Genomic DNA, 19,223 nt, shown 5'->3' with positions numbered 1-19,223 from the left:
CTTTACTATCATTACTCTGAATTCTTTTTCTGTTAGACTGCCCATCTCCTCTTCATTTGTTTGGTCTGGTGGGTTTTTACCTTGCTTCTTCATCTGTTGCATATTTCTCTGTCTCCTAATTTTGTTTAACTTACTGTGTTTTTGATCTCCTTCTGCAAGCTGTAGAGTCATAGTTCCTTTTAATTCTGTTGTCTGTGCCCAGTTGGTGAGGTTGGTCCAGTGACTTGTGTAGGCTTCCTTATGGAGGAGACTGGAACATCTGTTCTGGTGGGTGGAGCTGGATCTTGTCCCTCTGATTGGAAGGGCCATGTCCATTGATCTGTTTTGCAGTGTCTGTGAGCTTAGTATGACTTTAGGTAGCCTGTCTGCTAATGGGTGGGGTTTTTTTTTCCTGTCTTGCTAGTTGTTTGGTGTGAGGCAGTCATCACTGCAGCTTGCTGGCTGTTGGGTGGAGCTGGGTCTTAGTTTTGAAACGGAGACCTCTGGGAGAGATCTCATCAATAAATATTCCATGGAACCAGGTGTTCTCTGGTGGTCCAACGTCCTAGACTTGGCTTTCCCACCTCGGAGGCTCAGGCGTGACCCCTAGCCAGCACACCAATACCCTGCAAGCCACACAGTGCACAAGAAAAATAAGACGTAAAAACAAAAAAAACAAAACAAAAACAAAACTCAAAAAGATCCCCCTAAAATGAACAGATGAGACCCCAAGACAAATGGTAAAAGCAAAACCAAACAGACAAAAATCACACAAAGAAACATATATACAAACACTCACAAAAAGAAAAAAAAAGGGAAAAGAAAGAAGAGAGTAACCAAACCAGTAAACAACTTCAAAAATGAAAAGAAACACTAAAAACTAAACTAACACAAACATAAAACCAGAAACATATCAAATGCAGAAAGCTAATTAAAAAAGGCAATGAAAGCGTAAAACAAACACACAAAAACTATCCAAAAAGATGTAAAGACAAAGAAAGATGAAAGCAGAAGGAAAAAATACAAAACAACAAAGTAGTAAAGTAAAAATAGAAAAATGTAAAATATAGTTAAAAATAAAATGAAAGCAAAGCAAAGGAAAAAAGCAAACAAGGAAAAAAACAATATAATGAAAAAGTACAGTAGAATTAGGAAAAAATAAATAAAAATATGTTAAAAATAAAAGCATAAAAAGAAAAGGTAAAGAGAAAGGTAAAATTAAAGAATAATAATAATAAAGAAAAAGAACAACAGAACCGAAAAACAAAACAAAACAAAACAAAAGTAGTGATATTTTCCTGTGGCCTTAGCTGTCAGTGTCCTTGCCTCCACAGTGAGCCACAGCCAATCCCTGCCTACCCAGGAAGTCCTCCAATACTCCTAGGTAGTTCTCTGGACCTGCTGTGGGCACTGTGGGATCAGCTCATACTCTGATCTTGACCCATGTGTACTTGCCCACAAAGTCCACAGTTGCCCCCAAAGTCTGCAGCCTCAGTTCTGGGAACCCTCATTGTCTATTCAGGTATTCCACAGTTGCAGGGTTTACCCAGCTGATTGTGGGGATTTAATCCACTGCTCCTGCAGCTGCACAGGGATATTTCCCTTTCTTATCTTTGGTCACACTGCTCCTGGGTTTCAGCCTTGGTTTTGGCCCCACCTCTGCATGTGGGCTTCCCTCAGGCATCTGTTCCCCACCCAAGCAAGAGGAGGCAAAAGCAGTGGCTGATTAGGGCTCCCTTGCTCACTCAGGTTGGGGCTGAGGGAGGGATATAGCAGTCATAATTGGGATGTGCGGGGAGTGCCTGTGGGCCGCAGAGGCTGGCATGAAGTTGCAAGAGCCCGAGGCATGACGTGTTCTTCCAGGGAAGTTGGAAGGCAGTGGCTGGCTGCAGAGGCTTATGGGAAGGTGTGGGAAGAGACCTGCCTTGCACACGGGACCCTTAGCAGCAGTGGCAACAGTCTCTGGGGTCCAAGGTAACAGCTGCGGCTCAGGGTGCACCATTTTACATTCACACCAGCAATGTTTGAGGCTTTCAAATTCTCTGCATCCTTGCCTTTCTTTATATTTTGCCTTAGAAATTCCATGCCCACTTGAATTATAATTAAATAGAAAAAGTATTTTCGTGGTTCAGTGGTAATACTGAAGTTTCAATTAGATTAAGCATTTTATAACAGTCTCAGTAATTGGGCAGAATTGATTTATATTGTGGAACTATTTCTTCAGTTGCCTATGGATTATATGGTAAATAATTAATGATAATTTACTGCAGGCTTCCTTATAGAACAAACTTTATCGAGCTTCTACTTCAGGGTCATCTAATTATGCAGGAAATCTTTCTTTAGAAAGCAGACTGGTGATGGTTGTGTGTGTCTCTAGGGCATCCAGACTCTGAAACAAAGAAACTCACGATTTATTTATTGTCTTAATAGTTATGGTATAAAATGGCCAATCTTCACAAATACTTATACCGATAGAGGCTTCTGTGTGTTTTATTTATTTTTAAAAAATATTTATTTATTTATTTTTGGCTGCATTGGGTCTTGGTTGCGGCACGTGGGATCTTTCGTTGTGGTTTGTGGGCTCTTTATTGTGGCATGTGGACTTCTTTCTAGTTGTGGTGCGCAGGCTCCAGAGTGCGTAAGCTCAGTAGTTGCGGTGTGCGGGCTCCAGAGTGCATGGGCTCTGTAGTTGCAACACATGGGCTCTCTAGTTGTGGCATGTGGGCTTAGTTTTCCTGTGGCATGTGGGATCTTAATTCCCCAACCAGGGATTAAACCCACTTCCCCTGCACTGGAACGTGGAAACTTAGCCACTGCACCACCAGAGAAGTCCCTTTCTGTGTGTTTTAACGTCCTGTGGATTAGAATGCAGTAATTTTCTATGTTTCTTTCCAGATTGTTCACAGAACACTGGCAGCCATGTTGGGTTCCCTTGCAGCATTAGCAGCGCTGGCTGTGATTGGAGATGTAAGTGTAACATTTTGAGTCAATGGCTTAGCACTCAATAGAATGTCAGATTCAAAGACAGTCCAAGAATTAGGCATTAGCTGGTGATTTTACTTTTTTAATATACTCTTTCACATTTCCCATTAGTGGCATGAACTTTACAGCATTGATGAGTAATTAACATTTGACTTTATCACACACATCCCAGTGGTGTTATTCTCCACCCTAGCTGAGGAAACGCTTGACTCATGGTGGTCAATCATTTTCCCAGGTCATGCAGCTGAGTTATGTTAGAGCTGGCCCTATGTACTGTCAGCCCATGGAAACTAGAGGAGGCCATCCTGGCTGGAGCAGAGAGGTGGGAGACAGTGAGTTTGGGGCTCTGTCCTGCAGACATCAGGAGGTCCCTGGATGTGCAAGTCTGGGGGGAAGAGCACCCGCTCAGCGTCTGCGTGTGGTCCATTGGAATGCAGGGACATTGGAATGAATGTAGGGAAGCAAGAGAGGCCAAGTGACCACTAGAGATGGAGGCCTGCGGAGCCTCCATCTTGAGAAGTAGTGCTGGAACTGACCAAGGTGGCAACATACAGAACTTAGGATTGAAAGCAACTCTGTAGAATTTCAGGGATTGTTCTGAAAAGTGCTACTAAAGGGCAATCATTCAACCAAAGAATAATAACTGGGGCTATGTGGAGCTATGTTCAGTTAGTTATTTATTGTTTTTTTATTTTCTTTTTCTTGACTAGAGTTGGTATAAACAAACACTAACTCTAAGGGTAAAATGTCCCAGAATCCTAAAACTTACACACAAACCACTGTTATTTTTATTAACTGTTAAGGAGTAGTGTAGTAGTAGTTATTTAATTCTAGAAATCATTGACGTAGCACATGGCTTGTGCTGCAGGAACCTCCCTGGACCACTGTGCAGTCCTTTTCCAACAACCAGGCTCTCCAAGTGCCCTCAGTTCCCAGTCTGGGTTCCCAGTCCCCCATGATTCTACCTTCCCTTAAGGACATGGACGGGGCTTAATAAATCTGCTTTTTTTTTATTGTCAAGTGCATAGGTTTGACGTTATTATGCTTTGGGTCACGAGTGTTTTTCAGTGATGATATAATCTGATTTCAAGGGCAAGCAGATGGTGTGACTTTTGACTCTGGTCCAATGAGTGGGTTTTCTGTAAAGGGCGTCACATATTTACAGTTTATCACCAGGAGGATGATGCCCAGGACTAATTGGCAAATTTGTGCTTTGATTGCAGAGACCTAGCCTGACCCACGTGGTGGAGTGGATTGATTTCGAGACTCTGGCCCTGCTGTTTGGCATGGTAATGACAGTCCTCCCAGTGGGACAGGGTCCCAAGCTTGCTGTAACCTTGGACCTTCTCTTTTGCCACTGCTGACTCTTAAAGACACTGTGATGCTTGACAATTAGGGCTTGATTGAGAAGTGTTTGTGCAGGTCTAGCTGATTTCTCCTGAGGAGGAATGGAGTGATTGGTGCTCTGATTAGTAGTTAGCTGTAAAATTTCAGCCTAAGGCCTGTCTGACAGTGAAATAATCTTGCCGTTCAGAAAATTTAGAAATTTTTAAAAGTTACTGTACTTAAAATATAAAATGGAATATCCTAAACAGATGAACCATTTAAGTTTTTCAGTGATTGGAAAAGTACCTTTAATTATATGGATAAAGGAAGAAATGAAGAAATTGTCCCTAAGTAATTGTTTGTGTATTTGCTGTTAAACAGACATTTTCAAGTGGCCCCTCTACTGTGTGCTATGAAGAGTGTCACCAAATGACCTTGTAGGAAGGGAACTTTAAGACACACTAGTGGGCTAGTGTGGTACATGAGCCATAAACAAACTTAACTGGTATAAGTGGAATTTGACAGGGGTCTGAACAGCAGTGGGAACGGCTATTGCACTCTTGAACAGACCCACAGCAGCTGAGTGATTTGAGGAGGGTGTTTCCTCTCAGGGCTAGAAGACCCACACTGTGTAAAGCAGGTCACCACATGCCCTCACCTCCTTGCTAATATTCTTTCTGCCCTAGCACCATGGAGGGCCCTGCTGCTCTAGGCTTTGGTGTGACCCAAAGTGGCTGCCTGCTCTGTGGGTGGAGTGGGAGGCAGGTCAGTGCTCTGAACTCAGGCTTCATAGAGGAACGAATGTATTGGGTCCTGAAGTTTATAGCGTTTGGGCCTATGGAAGGAAGAAGGAAGGCATACCAGATGGCTTATAAAATAGGTTTTTTAAAAAACTTAAATGATTGGTATATTAGTTTTCTGGGGCTGACATAATAAAGTACCACAGACTGGGTGACTTAAACAACAGAACTGTATTTCCTCACAGTTCTGGAGGCTGGAAGTCTGAGATCAAGGTGTTGGCAGGGTTGGTTTCCTCTGAGGCTTCTCTCCTTGACTTGTAGATGATCATCTTCTCCCTGTGTCCTCACATGATTGTCCCTCTGGGCATATCTGTGTCCTTATCTCTTCTTCTTATAAGGTCACCAGTCATACTGGGTTAGGGCTTCACTTTTTTTTTTTTTTTGCGGTACTCAGGCCTCTCACTGTTGGTGGCTTCTCCTGTTGTGGAGCACAGGCTCTGGATGCGCAGGCTCAGCAGCCATGGCTCACGGGCCCAGCCACTCCGCGGCATGTGGGATCTTCCTGGACTGGGGCACGAACCCGCGTCCCCTGCATCGGCAGGCGGACTCTCAACCACTGCACCACCACAGAAGCCCAGGGCTTCACTTTAATTACCTTCTTAATATAGTTACATTTGGAGCTACTGGGGGTGGTTAGGATTTTTAAAATGAGTGGTTTAATTTTTTTTCTCAAATGGAATTGGTAGAACTTTGCAGGGTGCAGAGACAGTCCATATAACTAGGCCCCTGCCTTTTCCACCCTGTTGCATGCCAGTCACTTACCCAGTCACTGAGTTCCAGCATCTCTTGGGTGGTTCTGGCAGCTGACGTGTGGAACAGCTTCACCATGACAGTGGAAGACCACACAGGACCTACCCATCCACGTTCATGTGAAGCTTCCATTGGTGTGTGAAGCTCCACATTCTATAAATGGCCTCACAGTGGCCATTTGGGTTAGGATGAATATTGTTGCTCTACATAATATCTACACAAGGTAGATATTTGTACTGAGTCTAAATGAATTTTTGGACACTTTTGTTTTGCACTGTTTATTTGAAAGACAGTATTGGGCCCACTCTTTTCTAAGTACTTTAGTTTACATAATGCTATTGAATTTTCACAACAACCTTACAAGGAACAGACATTCAGAGATGAGGTGAGAAAACCAAAGCACAGAGAATTAAATTTTTTTTCAAAGTTAAATTACTCCTAAGTAGCAGAATTGATATTTGAACCTGCATCTTCTCACTCCAAGTTCAGCACGTGATACATCACCATCTAAGGAGGTAGAATAGAGAATCTTCCAGAAAGTTCAGGCTGGTTGAAATGTCTGGTTGATTAGACTTAGAATAAATGGGACATTACTTTTTGTTACTATCTAGGATGATTATTCTCACCTACTCAGTGTCATCAGTAGAAAAACGCAAGTGAGTAGGCCTTCTGGGTTCATATAGAACACAGAGAATAATCATTTCAATGTAACTACTCTTATTTGCTTGTCTTGATCAAATTGGTGATAAAAATCTGTTAAATTATTTTAGGAAACAAAATTTAAGCCAGTTTAAAAGTCTTAAAACATTGAATTGTTGCTTGTGTGGACATTTAGGTGTAGAAGGCCATATTCTGTCCCATTTCATTCCCTGTTTCTAGCTTTGTGACTGTAAGTGAGTCACCTTCCATCTCTGCCTGCCAGTTTCCTGGTCTATAAGACAGAGATAATTATAACACAGTGTTCACTGTCAAGATCAGATGGAATGATAATGTACCTTGGGCACATATCCCTGGACAAATATAGAGGTGCAAACCCACTAGCAAGGGGCTTGATTCAGGGAGTTAGTAAGTGAACCACACTCATCAAGAGAGTGAGAAGCCTGATGACGTGGTAGCTTTCAGGCAGAGGCCAGAGATCAGATTTGAAAGAGGTAACTCTGGTGTCATTTCAGGATGGTGCTGAATGCTGAAACATTCTCCTTGTCGCCTGTTTCTCTTTTCCCCACAGATGATTTTAGTAGCCATATTTTCAGAGACTGGATTTTTTGATTATTGTGCTGTAAAGGTAAGTTTGATGTGGCATTTAATAGTTATGTGTTAATTAATTGACATATTTATTTTTCTACCATTACATATTTAGTGAATAAAACTACCACTTAAAGCAAATATTTTAAAATTCTGTCCTCCTTTTCAAAATCACTGCTGAAAAGCTGGACATAGTTGCTGTGCTAAGTTAGGTGCCTCTGAGCAACACTTTCAGCTTCTCAACAAATAACCAAAGAAGAGGATCAAGGAGAAGAGTACTAGAGTTGAGTGTTTGTATGACAGGGTTCAAATTGGCAGGTTGAGAGCTATGCACCAAAACTGTTTTGCACTTCAGAGTATCCAAATATTTTAAATCATCAGCTTCTGACTACTCCACTTTTTGGTGAAATAATTTCAATGATTACTTTCTAAACATTGAGCATATAAACATTCCTTTTTTTTTTTTTTTACTGTATTTAATTAATTAATTATTTTAAAAAAATCTGTATTGGAGTATAATTGCTTTACATTGTTGTGTTAGTTTCTGCTGTATAACGAAATGAATCAGCTATACGTATACATATACCCCCATATACCCTGAGGAATCCACCAGCAAGTTCTGACTGGCAGAATTTGTACTGGTCCTGGCTGAAAACCCGGCCTGTGCCCAGCAGCCATACCACAGACGAGCCCATGCCCATGCCGCTCAGATCTCCCAGCTGGATATTGGATATAGCTTTTGATGGTTTAGGGCCTCTTTCACTTGACCTAGCCATGTGGGTGACAGGGTCTTGGTGCTCCGGCCTGGTGTCAGGCCTGAGCCTCTGAGGTGGGAGTGCCAAGTTCAGGACATTGGACCACCAGAGACCTCCCAGCCACACATAATATCAAATGGCGAGAGCTCTTTCAGAATTCTCCATCTCAATGTGAAGACCCAGCTCCACGAACAGCCAGCAATCTCCAGTGCTGGACACCCCATGCCAAACAACTGGCAAGACAGGAACACAACACCACACATTAGCAGAGGGGCTGCCTAAAATCATACTAAGTTCACAGACAACCCAAAACAGACCACCAGAAGCAGCCCTGACCACAAGAGAGACAAGATCCACCCCACCCACAAAAACACAAGCACCAGTCCCCTCCACCAGGAAGCCTACACAAGTCACTGAACCAGCCTCACCAACTGGAGGCAGAAACTAAAAGCAATAGGAACTATGAACCTGCAAACTGTAAAAAGGAGACCCCAAACACAGTAAGTTAAACAAAATGAGAAGACAGAGAAATATGCAGCAGATGAAGGAGCAAGGTAAAACCCACCAGACCAAACAAATGAAGAGGAAATAGGCAGTCTACCTGAAAAAGAATTCAGAGTAATGATAGTAAAGATGGTCCAAAATATCAGAAATAGAATGGAGAAAATACAAGAAATGTTTAACAAGGACCTAGAAGAAGTAAAGAGCAAACAAGCATTGATGAACAACACAAAACATGATATTACAAATTCTCTGGAAGGAATCAATAGCAGAATAATTGAGGCAGAAGAATGGATAAGTGATCTGGAAGATAAAATAGTGGAACTAACTACCACAGAGCAGAATAAAGAAAAAAGAATGAAAAGAATTGAGGACAGTCTCAGAGACTTCTGGGACAACATTAAACCCACCAGCATTCAAATTATAGGGGTCCCAGAAGGAGAAGAGAAAGAGAAAGGGTCTGAGAAAATATTTGAGAGATTATAGTAGAAAACTTCCCTACCATGGGAAAGGAAATAGTCAGTCAAGTCCAGGAAGCTCAGAGAGTCCCATACAGGATCAGTCCAAGGAGAAACATGTCAAGACAGATATTAATCAAACTATCAAAAATTAAATAGAAGAAAAATATTATAAGCAGCAAGGGAAAAGAAACACATAACATACAAGGGACTCCCCATAAGGTGAACAGCTGATCTTTCAGCAGAAACTGCAAGCCAGAAGGGAGTGGCAGGACATACTTGAAGTGATGAAAGAGAAAAACCTACAAACAAGATTACTCTACCCAGCAAGGATCTCATTCAGATTTGATGGAGAAATGAAAACCTTTACAGACAAGCAAAAGTAAGAAACTCAGCACCACCAAACCAGCTTTAAAACAAATGCTAAAGGAACTTCTCTAGGCAGGAAACAAAAGAGAAGGAAAAGACCTACAATAACAACCCCAAAACAATTAAGAAAACGGTAATAGGAACAAACATATTGATAATTACCTTAAAGGTAAATGGATTAAATGTTCTAACCAAAAGACATAAGCTGCCTGAATGGATATAAAAACAAGGCCCATATATATGCTGTCCACAAGAGACCCACTTCAGACCTAGGGACACATACAGACTGAAAGTGAGGGGATGGAAAAACATATTCCATGCAAATGCAAATCAAAAGGGAGCTGGGGTAGCAATACTCATATCAAATGAAATAGACTTTAAAATAAAGACTATTAAAAGAGACAAGGACACTACATAAAGACCAAGGGATCAATACAAAGAAAAAGATATAAAAATTGTAAATATTTATGCACCTAACATTGGAGCACCTTAATACATAAGGCAAATGCTAACAGCCATAATAGGGGAAGTCGACAGTAACACAATCATAGGAGGGAAATTTAACATCCCACTTTCACTAATGGACATATCATCCAAAATGAAAATAAATAAGGAAACACAAGCTTTAAATGATACACTAAACAAGATGGACCTAATTGATATTTATAGGACATTACATCCAAAAACAACAGAATACACATTCTTCTCAAGTGCTCATGGAACATTCTCCAGGATAGATCATATCTTGGGTCACAAATAAAGGTGTGGTAAATTTAAGAAAATTGAAATTGTCTCGTGTCTTTACCGACCATAACGCTATGAGACTAGATACCAATTACAGAAAAAAAAAACACAAACACATGCAGGCTAAACAATACACTACCTGATAACAAAGTAATCACTGAAGAAAGCAAAGAGGAAATCAAAAAATACCTAGAAACAAATGACAGTGAAAACACGACGACCCAAAACCTATGGGATGCTGCAAAAGCAGTTCTAAGAAGGAAGTTTATAGCAATACAATCTTACCTCAAGAAACAAAAAACGTCTCAAACAACTTCACCTTACACCTAAAGCAAGTAGAGAAAGAAGAATGAAAAACACCCCAAAGTTAGCAGAAGGAAAGAAATCATAAAGATCAGATCAGAAATAAATGAAAAAGAAATGAAAGAAACAATAGCAAAGATCAATAAAACTAAAAGCTGGTTCCTTGAGAAGATAAACAAAATTGATAAACCATTAGCCAGACTCATCAAGAAAAAGAGGGAGAAGACTCCAATCAGATTAAGAAACGAAAAGAAGTAACAAGTGACACTGCAGGAAATAAAAAGGATAATGAGGGACTACTACAAGAACTATATGCCAATAAAATGGACAATCTGGAAGAAATGGACAAATTCTTAGAAAAGCACAACCTTACGTGACTGAACCAGGAAGAAATAGAAAATATAAACAGACCAATCACAAGTACTGAAATTGAAACTGTGATTAAAAATTTTCCAACAAACAAAAGCCCAGGACCAGATGGCTTCAGGTGAATTCTATGAAGCATTTAGAGAAGAGCTAACACCTATCCTTCTCAAACTCTTCCAAAGTATAGCAGAGAGAGGAACACACCCAAACTCATTTAACAAGGCCACCATCACCCTGATACCAAAACCAGACAAAGATGTTACAAAAAAAGAAAACCACAGGCAAATATCACTGATGAACATAGATGCAAAAATCCTGAACAAAATACAAGCAAACAGAATCCAATGGCACATTAAAAGGATCATACACAATGACCAAGTGGGGTTTATTGCAGGAATGCAAGGATTCTTCAATATATGTAAATCAATCAATGTGATAAACCATATTAACAGATTGAAGGAAAAACCATATGCTCATCTCAATAGATGCAGAAAAAGCATTTGACAAAATTCAACACCCATTTATGATAAAATCCCTCCAGAATGTAGGCATAGAGCAAACCCACCTCAACAATGATAAAGGCCATATATGACAAACCCAGAGCCAACATCGTTCTCAATGGTGAAAAACTGAAACCGTCCTCTAAGATCAGTAAAAAGACAAGGTCGCACACTCTCAACACTATTATTCAACATAGTTTTGGAAGTTTTAGCCACAGCAATCAGAGAAATTGGAAAAGAAGAAGTAAAACTGTCACTGTTTGCAGATGACATAATACTATACATAAAGAATCCTAAAGATGCTACCAGAAAACTACTAGAGCTAATCAATGAATTTGGTAAAGTAGCAGTATAAAAAATTAATGCACAGAAATCTCTTGCATTCCTATGCACTAATGATGAAAAACCTGAAAGAAATTAAGGAAACACTCCTATTTACCATTACAACAAAAAAGTAAAATACCTAGGAATAAACCTACCTAAGGAGACAAAAGACATATATGCAGAAAAGTATAAGACACTGATGAAAGAAATTAAAGATGATACAAACATATGGAGAGATATAGCATGTTCTTGGATTGGAAGAATCAACATTGTGAAAATGACTATACTACCCAAAGCAATCTATAGATTCAATGCATCCCTATCAAACTACCAATGGCATTTTTCACAGGACTAGAACATGAAATTTCAGCATATGTATGGAAACACAAAAGACCCCGAATAGCCAAAGCAATATTGAGAAAGAAAAACGGAGCTGGAGGAATCAGGCTCCCAGACTTCAGAATAAACTACAAAGCTACAGTAATCAAGACAGTATGGTACTGGCACAAAAACAGAAATATAGATCAATGGAACAAGATAGAAAGCCCAGAGATAAACCCACACACATATGGTCACCGTATCTTTGATAAAGGAGGCAAGAATATACAATGGAGAAAAGAGAGCATCTTCAAAAAGTGGTGCTGGGAAAACTGGACAGCTACATGTAAAAGAATGAAATTAGAACACTTCTTAACACCATACACAAAAATAAACTCAAAATAGATTAAAGACCTAAATATAAGGCCAGACACTATAAAACTCTTAGAGGAAACTCATAGGCAGAACACTCTATGACATAAATCACAGCAAGATCCTTTTTACCCACCTCCTAGAGAAATGGAAATAAAATAAACAAATGGGACCTAATGAAACTTAAAAGCTTTTGTACTGCAAAGGAACCATAAACAAGATGAAAAGACAATTCTCAGAATGGGAGAAAATATTTTCAAATGAAGCAATGGACAAAGGATTAATCTCCAAACTATACAAGCAGCTCATGCAGCTCAATATCAATAGAACAAATGACCCAATCTAAAAATGGGCAGAAAACCTAAATAAATATTTATCCAAAAAATATATACAGATTGCCAACAAACACATGAAAGGATGCTCAACATCACTAATCATTAGAGATATGCGAATCAAAACTGCAATGAGTTATTATGTGACACCGGTCAGAATGACCACCATCAAAAAATCTACAAACAATAAATGCTGGAGAGGGTGTGGAGAAAAGGGAACCCTCTTGCACTGTTGGTGGGAATGCCATTATGGAGAACAGTATGGAGGTTCCTTAAAAAACTAAAAATAGAACTACCAAATGACACCGCAATCCCACTACTGGGCATATACCCTGAGAAAACCGTAATTCAAAGAGTCATGTACCACAATGTTCATTGTAGCACTATTTACAATAGCCAGGACATGGAAGCAACCTAAGTGTCCATTGACAGATGAATGGATAAAGAAGATGTGTCACATATATACAATGGAATATTACTCAACCATAAAAAGAAATGAAATTGAATTATTTGTAGTGAGGTGGATGGACCTAGAATCTGTCATACAGAGTGAAGCAAGTCAGAAAGAGAAAAGCAAATATTGTATGCTAACACATATATATAGAATTCGAAACAAAAATCATTCTGAAGAACCTAGGGGCAGGACAGAAATAAAGATGCAGATGTAGAGAATGGACTTGAGAACACAGGTCAGGGATGCGTAAGCTGGGATGAAGTGAGAGACTAGCATTAACATATATACACTACCAAATATAAAATAGATAGCTAGGGGGAAGAAGCTGCATAGCACAGGGAGATCAGGTTGGTGCTTTGTGACCACCTAGAGAGATGGGATAGGAAGTGTGGTAGGGAGACGCAAGAGAAAGCAGAGGGCTTCCCTGGTGGCGCAGTGGTTGAGAGTCTGCCTGCCAATGCAGGGGACGCGGGTTCGTGCCCCGGTCCGGGAAGATCCCACATGCCGCGGAGCAGCTGGGCCCGTGAACCATGGCTGCTGAGCCTGCGCGCCCCGAGTCTGTGCTCCGCAATGGTAGAGGCCACAACAGTGAGAGGCCTGCGTACCGGAAAAAAAAAAAAAAAAAAAAAAGAGGAAGAGGATATGGGGATATATGTATACATATAGGTGATTCACTTCATTATACAGCAGAAACTAACAACCTTTTAAAACAATTATACTCCAATAAATATGTTATAAAAACAAAAACAAACAAACAAAGAATTTGTATTGGTCCTATTACTCAGGGTTGGCAGGAAGACATCTTGTCCTGCTCTGCTAACGAAAGACTAGTGCTGGGCTTGACTTTTTAAAATTTGAAACTGAAAATTTCTTTTAAAAAAATATTTACTTTACAAAGTCCTTTCCAAACCTTGAATGATAGAACAATTCTGTGATTTTTGCCATCTTTGTGCACCACCTTGCACCTCCCAGGTACTATCAGGCCTCTTCCTCACAATACCTTGGTACTGAAAGTAACACTTAGATCCCCAAAGATCAGCAGACTCTAGGGTCAGGTGGATCCCAAAGTCACAGCCCAAGCTGTCCAACCAAAAGGAGTGTGTAAAAGACTAGGGGATGCAGGGGTGACAGGCCGTCACCTTGTGACAGATTGACCACCACAGGGCACCGAGGAGGAGAATCTGAGGGAACAACATAGGCCACAGTGGATTTAGAACGTCCAGGTCCAGCCATTACTGCCTCATCTCAGCAGATTTAGGAGTTTGTGGGTCTAAGTTTTAATCCTCCATGCAATGTTTATTTAGACCCTTAGTTTTAGAGACCCTAATGAAATGTTGCATCTGTTCTTTGACCCTGCTGATCCTGGCTTGTTCTTTATTGCGCTGCAGGCATACAAACTGTCCCGGGGAAGAGTGTGGGCCATGATCATCCTGTTGTGTCTCATTGTCGCCGTCCTTTCTGCCTTCCTGGACAACGTCACCACAGCGCTCCTCTTCACTCCCGTGACCATAAGGTAGGCAGAGTGGCACCGTGTGGGCATCAGGCCAGGCTCACAGCAGCGCATGCTGGCTGCTGACCTTGCCCTTCACCCGTGTGCTTGGGTCCGGCCTGCACACCCACTGGGACTGTGGCTCTGTGTGCACGGCTGTGACAGTGGCAGTGGTGGTTGCAGAAATGCTGCAGAAGTCAGCACACATGGGCCTTTGTGTACTGTGGGACAGACCATCAGGGGCCAGGAGTTCTGGTCCATGGGCTCTGTGGGGCACTCAGCCAGAGAGTGGGAGGTGGGGCTGCTGTCCTGCTCTGGCAGGCTCCTCGTGGAAGGATTGGACCTGGCAAGGCCTTGAAAGGCAACTTTGGGAAAGAGAAATTTGGTTTGATTCTATTTTGCTCCTTTTAATTCCATCCACTTCCTTTGTTTGACATTCACCGAGCAGCACAGGCTGATCACATGGAGCCTCCTGGGGCTTGGACTTCAGCCTGTCATTGTGCAGCCCCTTCCAAGGTCATGGATGTACACTTGTATCTAGACTTTATGTTCCTTATTTTAAAGATGGTTCCCAGCATATCATGGTCTTCCCCTGCTTAGACCCATCATGTGCTGGTGCTGGCTGCTCCTCGGGAGACTGAGGGGACACAGGTATGGCTGGTGGTTTCTGGGAAGCTAGGTAGTGAGGATCTTTAGACAAGTCACTTCAGCTGCACTGATCTGGGTTGTACCATCAAAGAGATTAACCCAAACTAGTGTTCTGAGGATTCTGCCAGATAAGATTCTGCTGCACTTAAGGCATGAGACACAGCAAGTTCAATGTCACCAGCGAGGGGCTACTTCCAGAGCTCAGGACTAATTCTGGGCAATACTTTTGTTGTTGGAAGGGTAGTGACCCTCAGAGGAGGAGGGAGTTGGAGTGTGGGGTGGGGAGAGGAGAATGAAGGTTAGAGAGGAGCAGACAGCGGGCAGCACCCCACGGATTGGCCTGCATTGTCACAAGTCAGTCCGTTGCTCAGGCTTCTGCAAGCTTGACTACATTGTCATGGCCCACATGCAAATATAGATTTGAGGGGGAGGGACGCTGGACTCAGCGTGCCTGCACAGGGAGCATAGCACCTCCCAGTACCTAAGGGTTCTTCTGAGGGTAAATGCGGGATGGAGGGCGTTGTAAACTGTAGCACATGCTAAAACCAACCCTGCCCCTAGGACACCTCAGGGGGCAAGAGGCAGTTCACACCCACCCCACTTCAACCAGGGCAACTCTGCTGCTGACACTGGTTTGAAAATCATCTCACAATGTGCCAGATTCCAGCATGTCACTGCACTCTCTGATGATGGCACCCACGTTCTCAGCATCCCTGTATAACCTGGGCAGCTGAGGGTTGTCTCAGCCTTGCTGGGATTTGTTTATATCCTTAGTGTTCTAGGAACTGGTTTTGTAATTTTTTTTTTTTTTTTTGGTACGCGGGCCTCTCACTGTTGTGGCCTCTCCCGTTGCGGAGCCCAGGCTCCAGATGCGCAGGCTCAGCGGCCATGGCTCATGGGCCCAGCCGCTCCATGGCCTGTGGGATCTTCTCGGACAGGGGCACGAACCCACATCCCCTGCATCGGCAGGCGGACTCTCAACCACTGCACCACCAGGGAAGCCCTGGCTTTGTAATTTTATGTGAGAATAGCAATTCCATTTATTAGTCTAAAAATTACATCTTTCAAGATTGAAATGTTGGGGTGCTCAGATTCACTGTTTATATTACCATATTCTTCATGACTCTATAAACTTAATCACATTTCTTCTGCCTTTGTCTGGATTGGGTAGCGCTAGTCTTTACAGTTAAACAGCCAGATCTGGCATTGCTGGTTAGCATGCACTAATCCTTTTCTTGCTAGAAGCAGAGCCAGGGCATCCTAAGCTCATAGCTTCTGCTGCTGATTGGGGTCTGTTCCTCTTTTTTGGATTCATCCCTGTCCCTGGTCCCTGGACACTGCTCCCTTCTCAGCTTCCACACGGTTCTGTAGGCCAGTCCCCCTCAGAAGAGCTGCTGGCTGTGATCTGAGCTGGGAGGTGGTAGAAAGGACACTTGAGGGACTTCCCAGACTCCACGCTTCCACTGCAAGGGGCATGGGTTCAATCCCTAGTCAAGGAACTAAGATCCTGCATGCCGTGGAGTGGCAAAAAAAAAAAAAATGACCCTTGAATGCAGCAGGAACACCCTTCACTTCCAACTTCTACACCCAGGCCTGGCTTCTGTAAGGAAGTGGGCAATGTGATGGGCAGGTGGAGGAGGAAATACCATGAGGTATTTCCTAAACTTTCTTTAGAGTAGCCTTTTCTCAACTGTGTGCTCAGTGGACCTACTTGCGGAGCTCTAAACGCTGCTGCCCAGGCCCAGGCCCAGGGATTGATCTGTTGTGAGCTGGGCAGCAAGACTGTCAAGATTCCCAGACAAATCTAGTGTGTAGCCAAGGTGGAGAACCACTGCTGTAGAGTGTGTGCTCCTTGTTAATATTAAGCTTAGGGCATCAGCATTTGAAAAGTGTAAGGTGGGTATGGAGCTAGGTTGGCAGGCATGGTGTGAGACACTGGGTGGCGGTGCTTTATGCTCTAGCCTCATCCTACTCAGAGGGGTCTGGTGGCAAAGATGCATTCATCTGTGCCAGGGCCTGTCCTGCACAGGGTCCTGCACCCTGAGTGCTTCCTCCAGACCTGTGGGGGCGAGGCAGGAGTATATTTTCACATGGATGGTTCAGATGGGTTTTATGTTAATTTTCAGAGAAATCTAATGCTGAGAGTCAAATTTATCCAGTAGCTCTGTAACACTGTTGTCGTTTTTTACCCCTCAACATTGCCCTTCTCACAGGTGTGTGTGTGTGCACATGTGCACAAGCACCTGCACACACATGCCTCCCTTGTACAAGCAAGTGCTTTAAAAAAAATTAAGTCTCACATGGGCAATTCACAATGTGAATAGCGGGACTGTTTTCATTTTCCTCCATTCATGACAGATTGTGTGAGGTGCTCAATCTTGATCCAAGACAAGTCCTGATTGCAGAAGTGATCTTCACAAACATTGGAGGAGCTGCAACTGCCATTGGGGACCCACCAAATGTCATTATTGTTTCCAACGAGGAGTTGAGGAAAATGGTATGTATCAGTATAACAGGGTTGCTTCCAATAAATATAAGTGTGCAGCTTACCTGCACACTTAATAAAATTTTACCCTGAATGGATGTCACTTCTTCATATGAAGTGCTTTTGGTCATCTTGAGAGTGGGAAGTTAGGTGACTGATCCGCTAATTTAAACATCTTTATTGGAGTATAATTGCATTACAATGGTGTGTTAGTTTCTGCTGTATAACAAAGTGAATCAGCTATGCATACACATATATCCCCATATCTCCTCCCTCTTGCGTCTCCCTCCCACCCCTCTAGATGGACAAAAAGCACTGAGCTGATCTCCCTGTGCTATGCAGCTGCTTCCCACTAGCTATCTATTTTAAATTTGGTAGTTTATATATGTCAATGCCACTCCCTCACTTTGTCCCAGCTTATCTTTCCACATCCCTGTGTCCTCAAGTCCATTCTCTACGTCTGCATCTTTATTCCTGTCCTTCCCCAGGTTCTTCAGAACCTGGTTTTTTTTTTTTTTTTTTTAGATTCCATATATATGTGTTAGTATATGGTATTTGTTTTTCTCTTTATGACTTACTTCATTCCATATGACAGATTCTAGGTACACACACCTCACCACAAATAACTCAATTTCATTTCTTTTTATGGCTGAGTAATATTCCATTGTATATATGTGCCACAACTTCTTTATCCATTCATCTGTCAATGGACACTTAGGTTGCTTCAATGTCCTGGCTATTGTAAATAGAGCTGTAGCCAACATTGTGGTACATGACACTTTTTGAATTATGGTTTTCTCAGGGCATATGCCCAGTAGTGGGATTTCTGGGTCATATGGTAGTTCTATTTTTAGTTTTTCTTTTTTTTGTTTTGTGGTATGCAGGCATCTCACCATTGTGGCCTCTCCCCTTGCGTAGCACAGGCTCCAGACGCGCAGGCTCAGCGGTCATGGCTCACGAGCCCAGCCGCTCCGTGGCATGTGGGATCTTCCCAGACCGGGGCACAAACCCGTGTCCCCTGCATCGGCAGGCGGACTCTCAACCACTGCGCCACCAGGGAAGCCCTATTTTCAGTTTTTTAAGGAGCCTCCATGCTGTTCTCCATAGTGGCTGTAACAATTTACATTCCCGCCAACAGTGCAGGAGGGTTCCCTTTTCTCCACACCCTCTCCAGCATTAATTTTTTGTAGATTTTTTGATGATGGCCATTCTGACCGGTGTCAGGTGATATCTCATTCTAGTTCTGATTTACATTTTTCTAGTGATTAGTGATGTTGAGCATCCTTTCATATATTTGTTGGCAATCTGTATATCTTCATTGCAGAAATGTCTATTTATGTCTTCTGCCCATTTTTGGATTCGGTTAATTGTTCTTTTGAAATTGAGATGCATGAGCTGCTTGTATATTTTGGAGATTAATCCTTTGTCCGTTGCTTCATTTGCAAATATTTTCTCCCATTCTGAGGGTTGTCTTTTCATCTTGTTTATGGTTTCCTTTGCTGTGCAAAAGCTTTTAAGTTTTATTACTGTACTGTCTTAATTACTGTAACTTTGTAGTAGTCGGAAGTCAGGAAGCCTAATTCAAATATTTTCTCCCATTCTGAGGGTTGTCTTTTCATCTTGTTTATGGTTTCCTTTGCTGTGCAAAAGCTTTTAAGTTTTATTACTGTACTGTCTTAATTACTGTAACTTTGTAGTAGTCGGAAGTCAGGAAGCCTAATTC

General features: G+C 42.1%; 1 protein-coding gene across 3 annotated transcripts in view; it reads left to right on the top strand.

The window, feature by feature from the left end:
- OCA2 (OCA2 melanosomal transmembrane protein) overlaps positions 1 to 19,223 on the top strand; it is a 271,619-nt gene that overhangs the window by 100,398 nt on the left and 151,998 nt on the right. For all 3 annotated transcript variants that reach the window (XM_029225950.1, XM_029225951.1, XM_029225952.1), the window contains exons 10-14: positions 2,875 to 2,946; positions 4,185 to 4,250; positions 7,066 to 7,122; positions 14,267 to 14,391; positions 17,374 to 17,512. In XM_029225950.1, the coding sequence (XP_029081783.1) occupies positions 2,875 to 2,946; positions 4,185 to 4,250; positions 7,066 to 7,122; positions 14,267 to 14,391; positions 17,374 to 17,512 (459 nt within the window). The remainder of the gene's footprint in view (positions 1 to 2,874; positions 2,947 to 4,184; positions 4,251 to 7,065; positions 7,123 to 14,266; positions 14,392 to 17,373; positions 17,513 to 19,223) is intronic.

This window comes from Monodon monoceros, unplaced genomic scaffold (assembly GCF_005190385.1).
Source record: "Monodon monoceros isolate NGI ecotype Baffin Bay Population unplaced genomic scaffold, NGI_Narwhal_1 Super_Scaffold_16, whole genome shotgun sequence".
Lineage (NCBI taxonomy): Eukaryota > Metazoa > Chordata > Mammalia > Artiodactyla > Monodontidae > Monodon > Monodon monoceros.
Note: the sequence above shows the minus strand (reverse complement) of the source record. Positions and strands in the feature narration are given on the sequence as shown.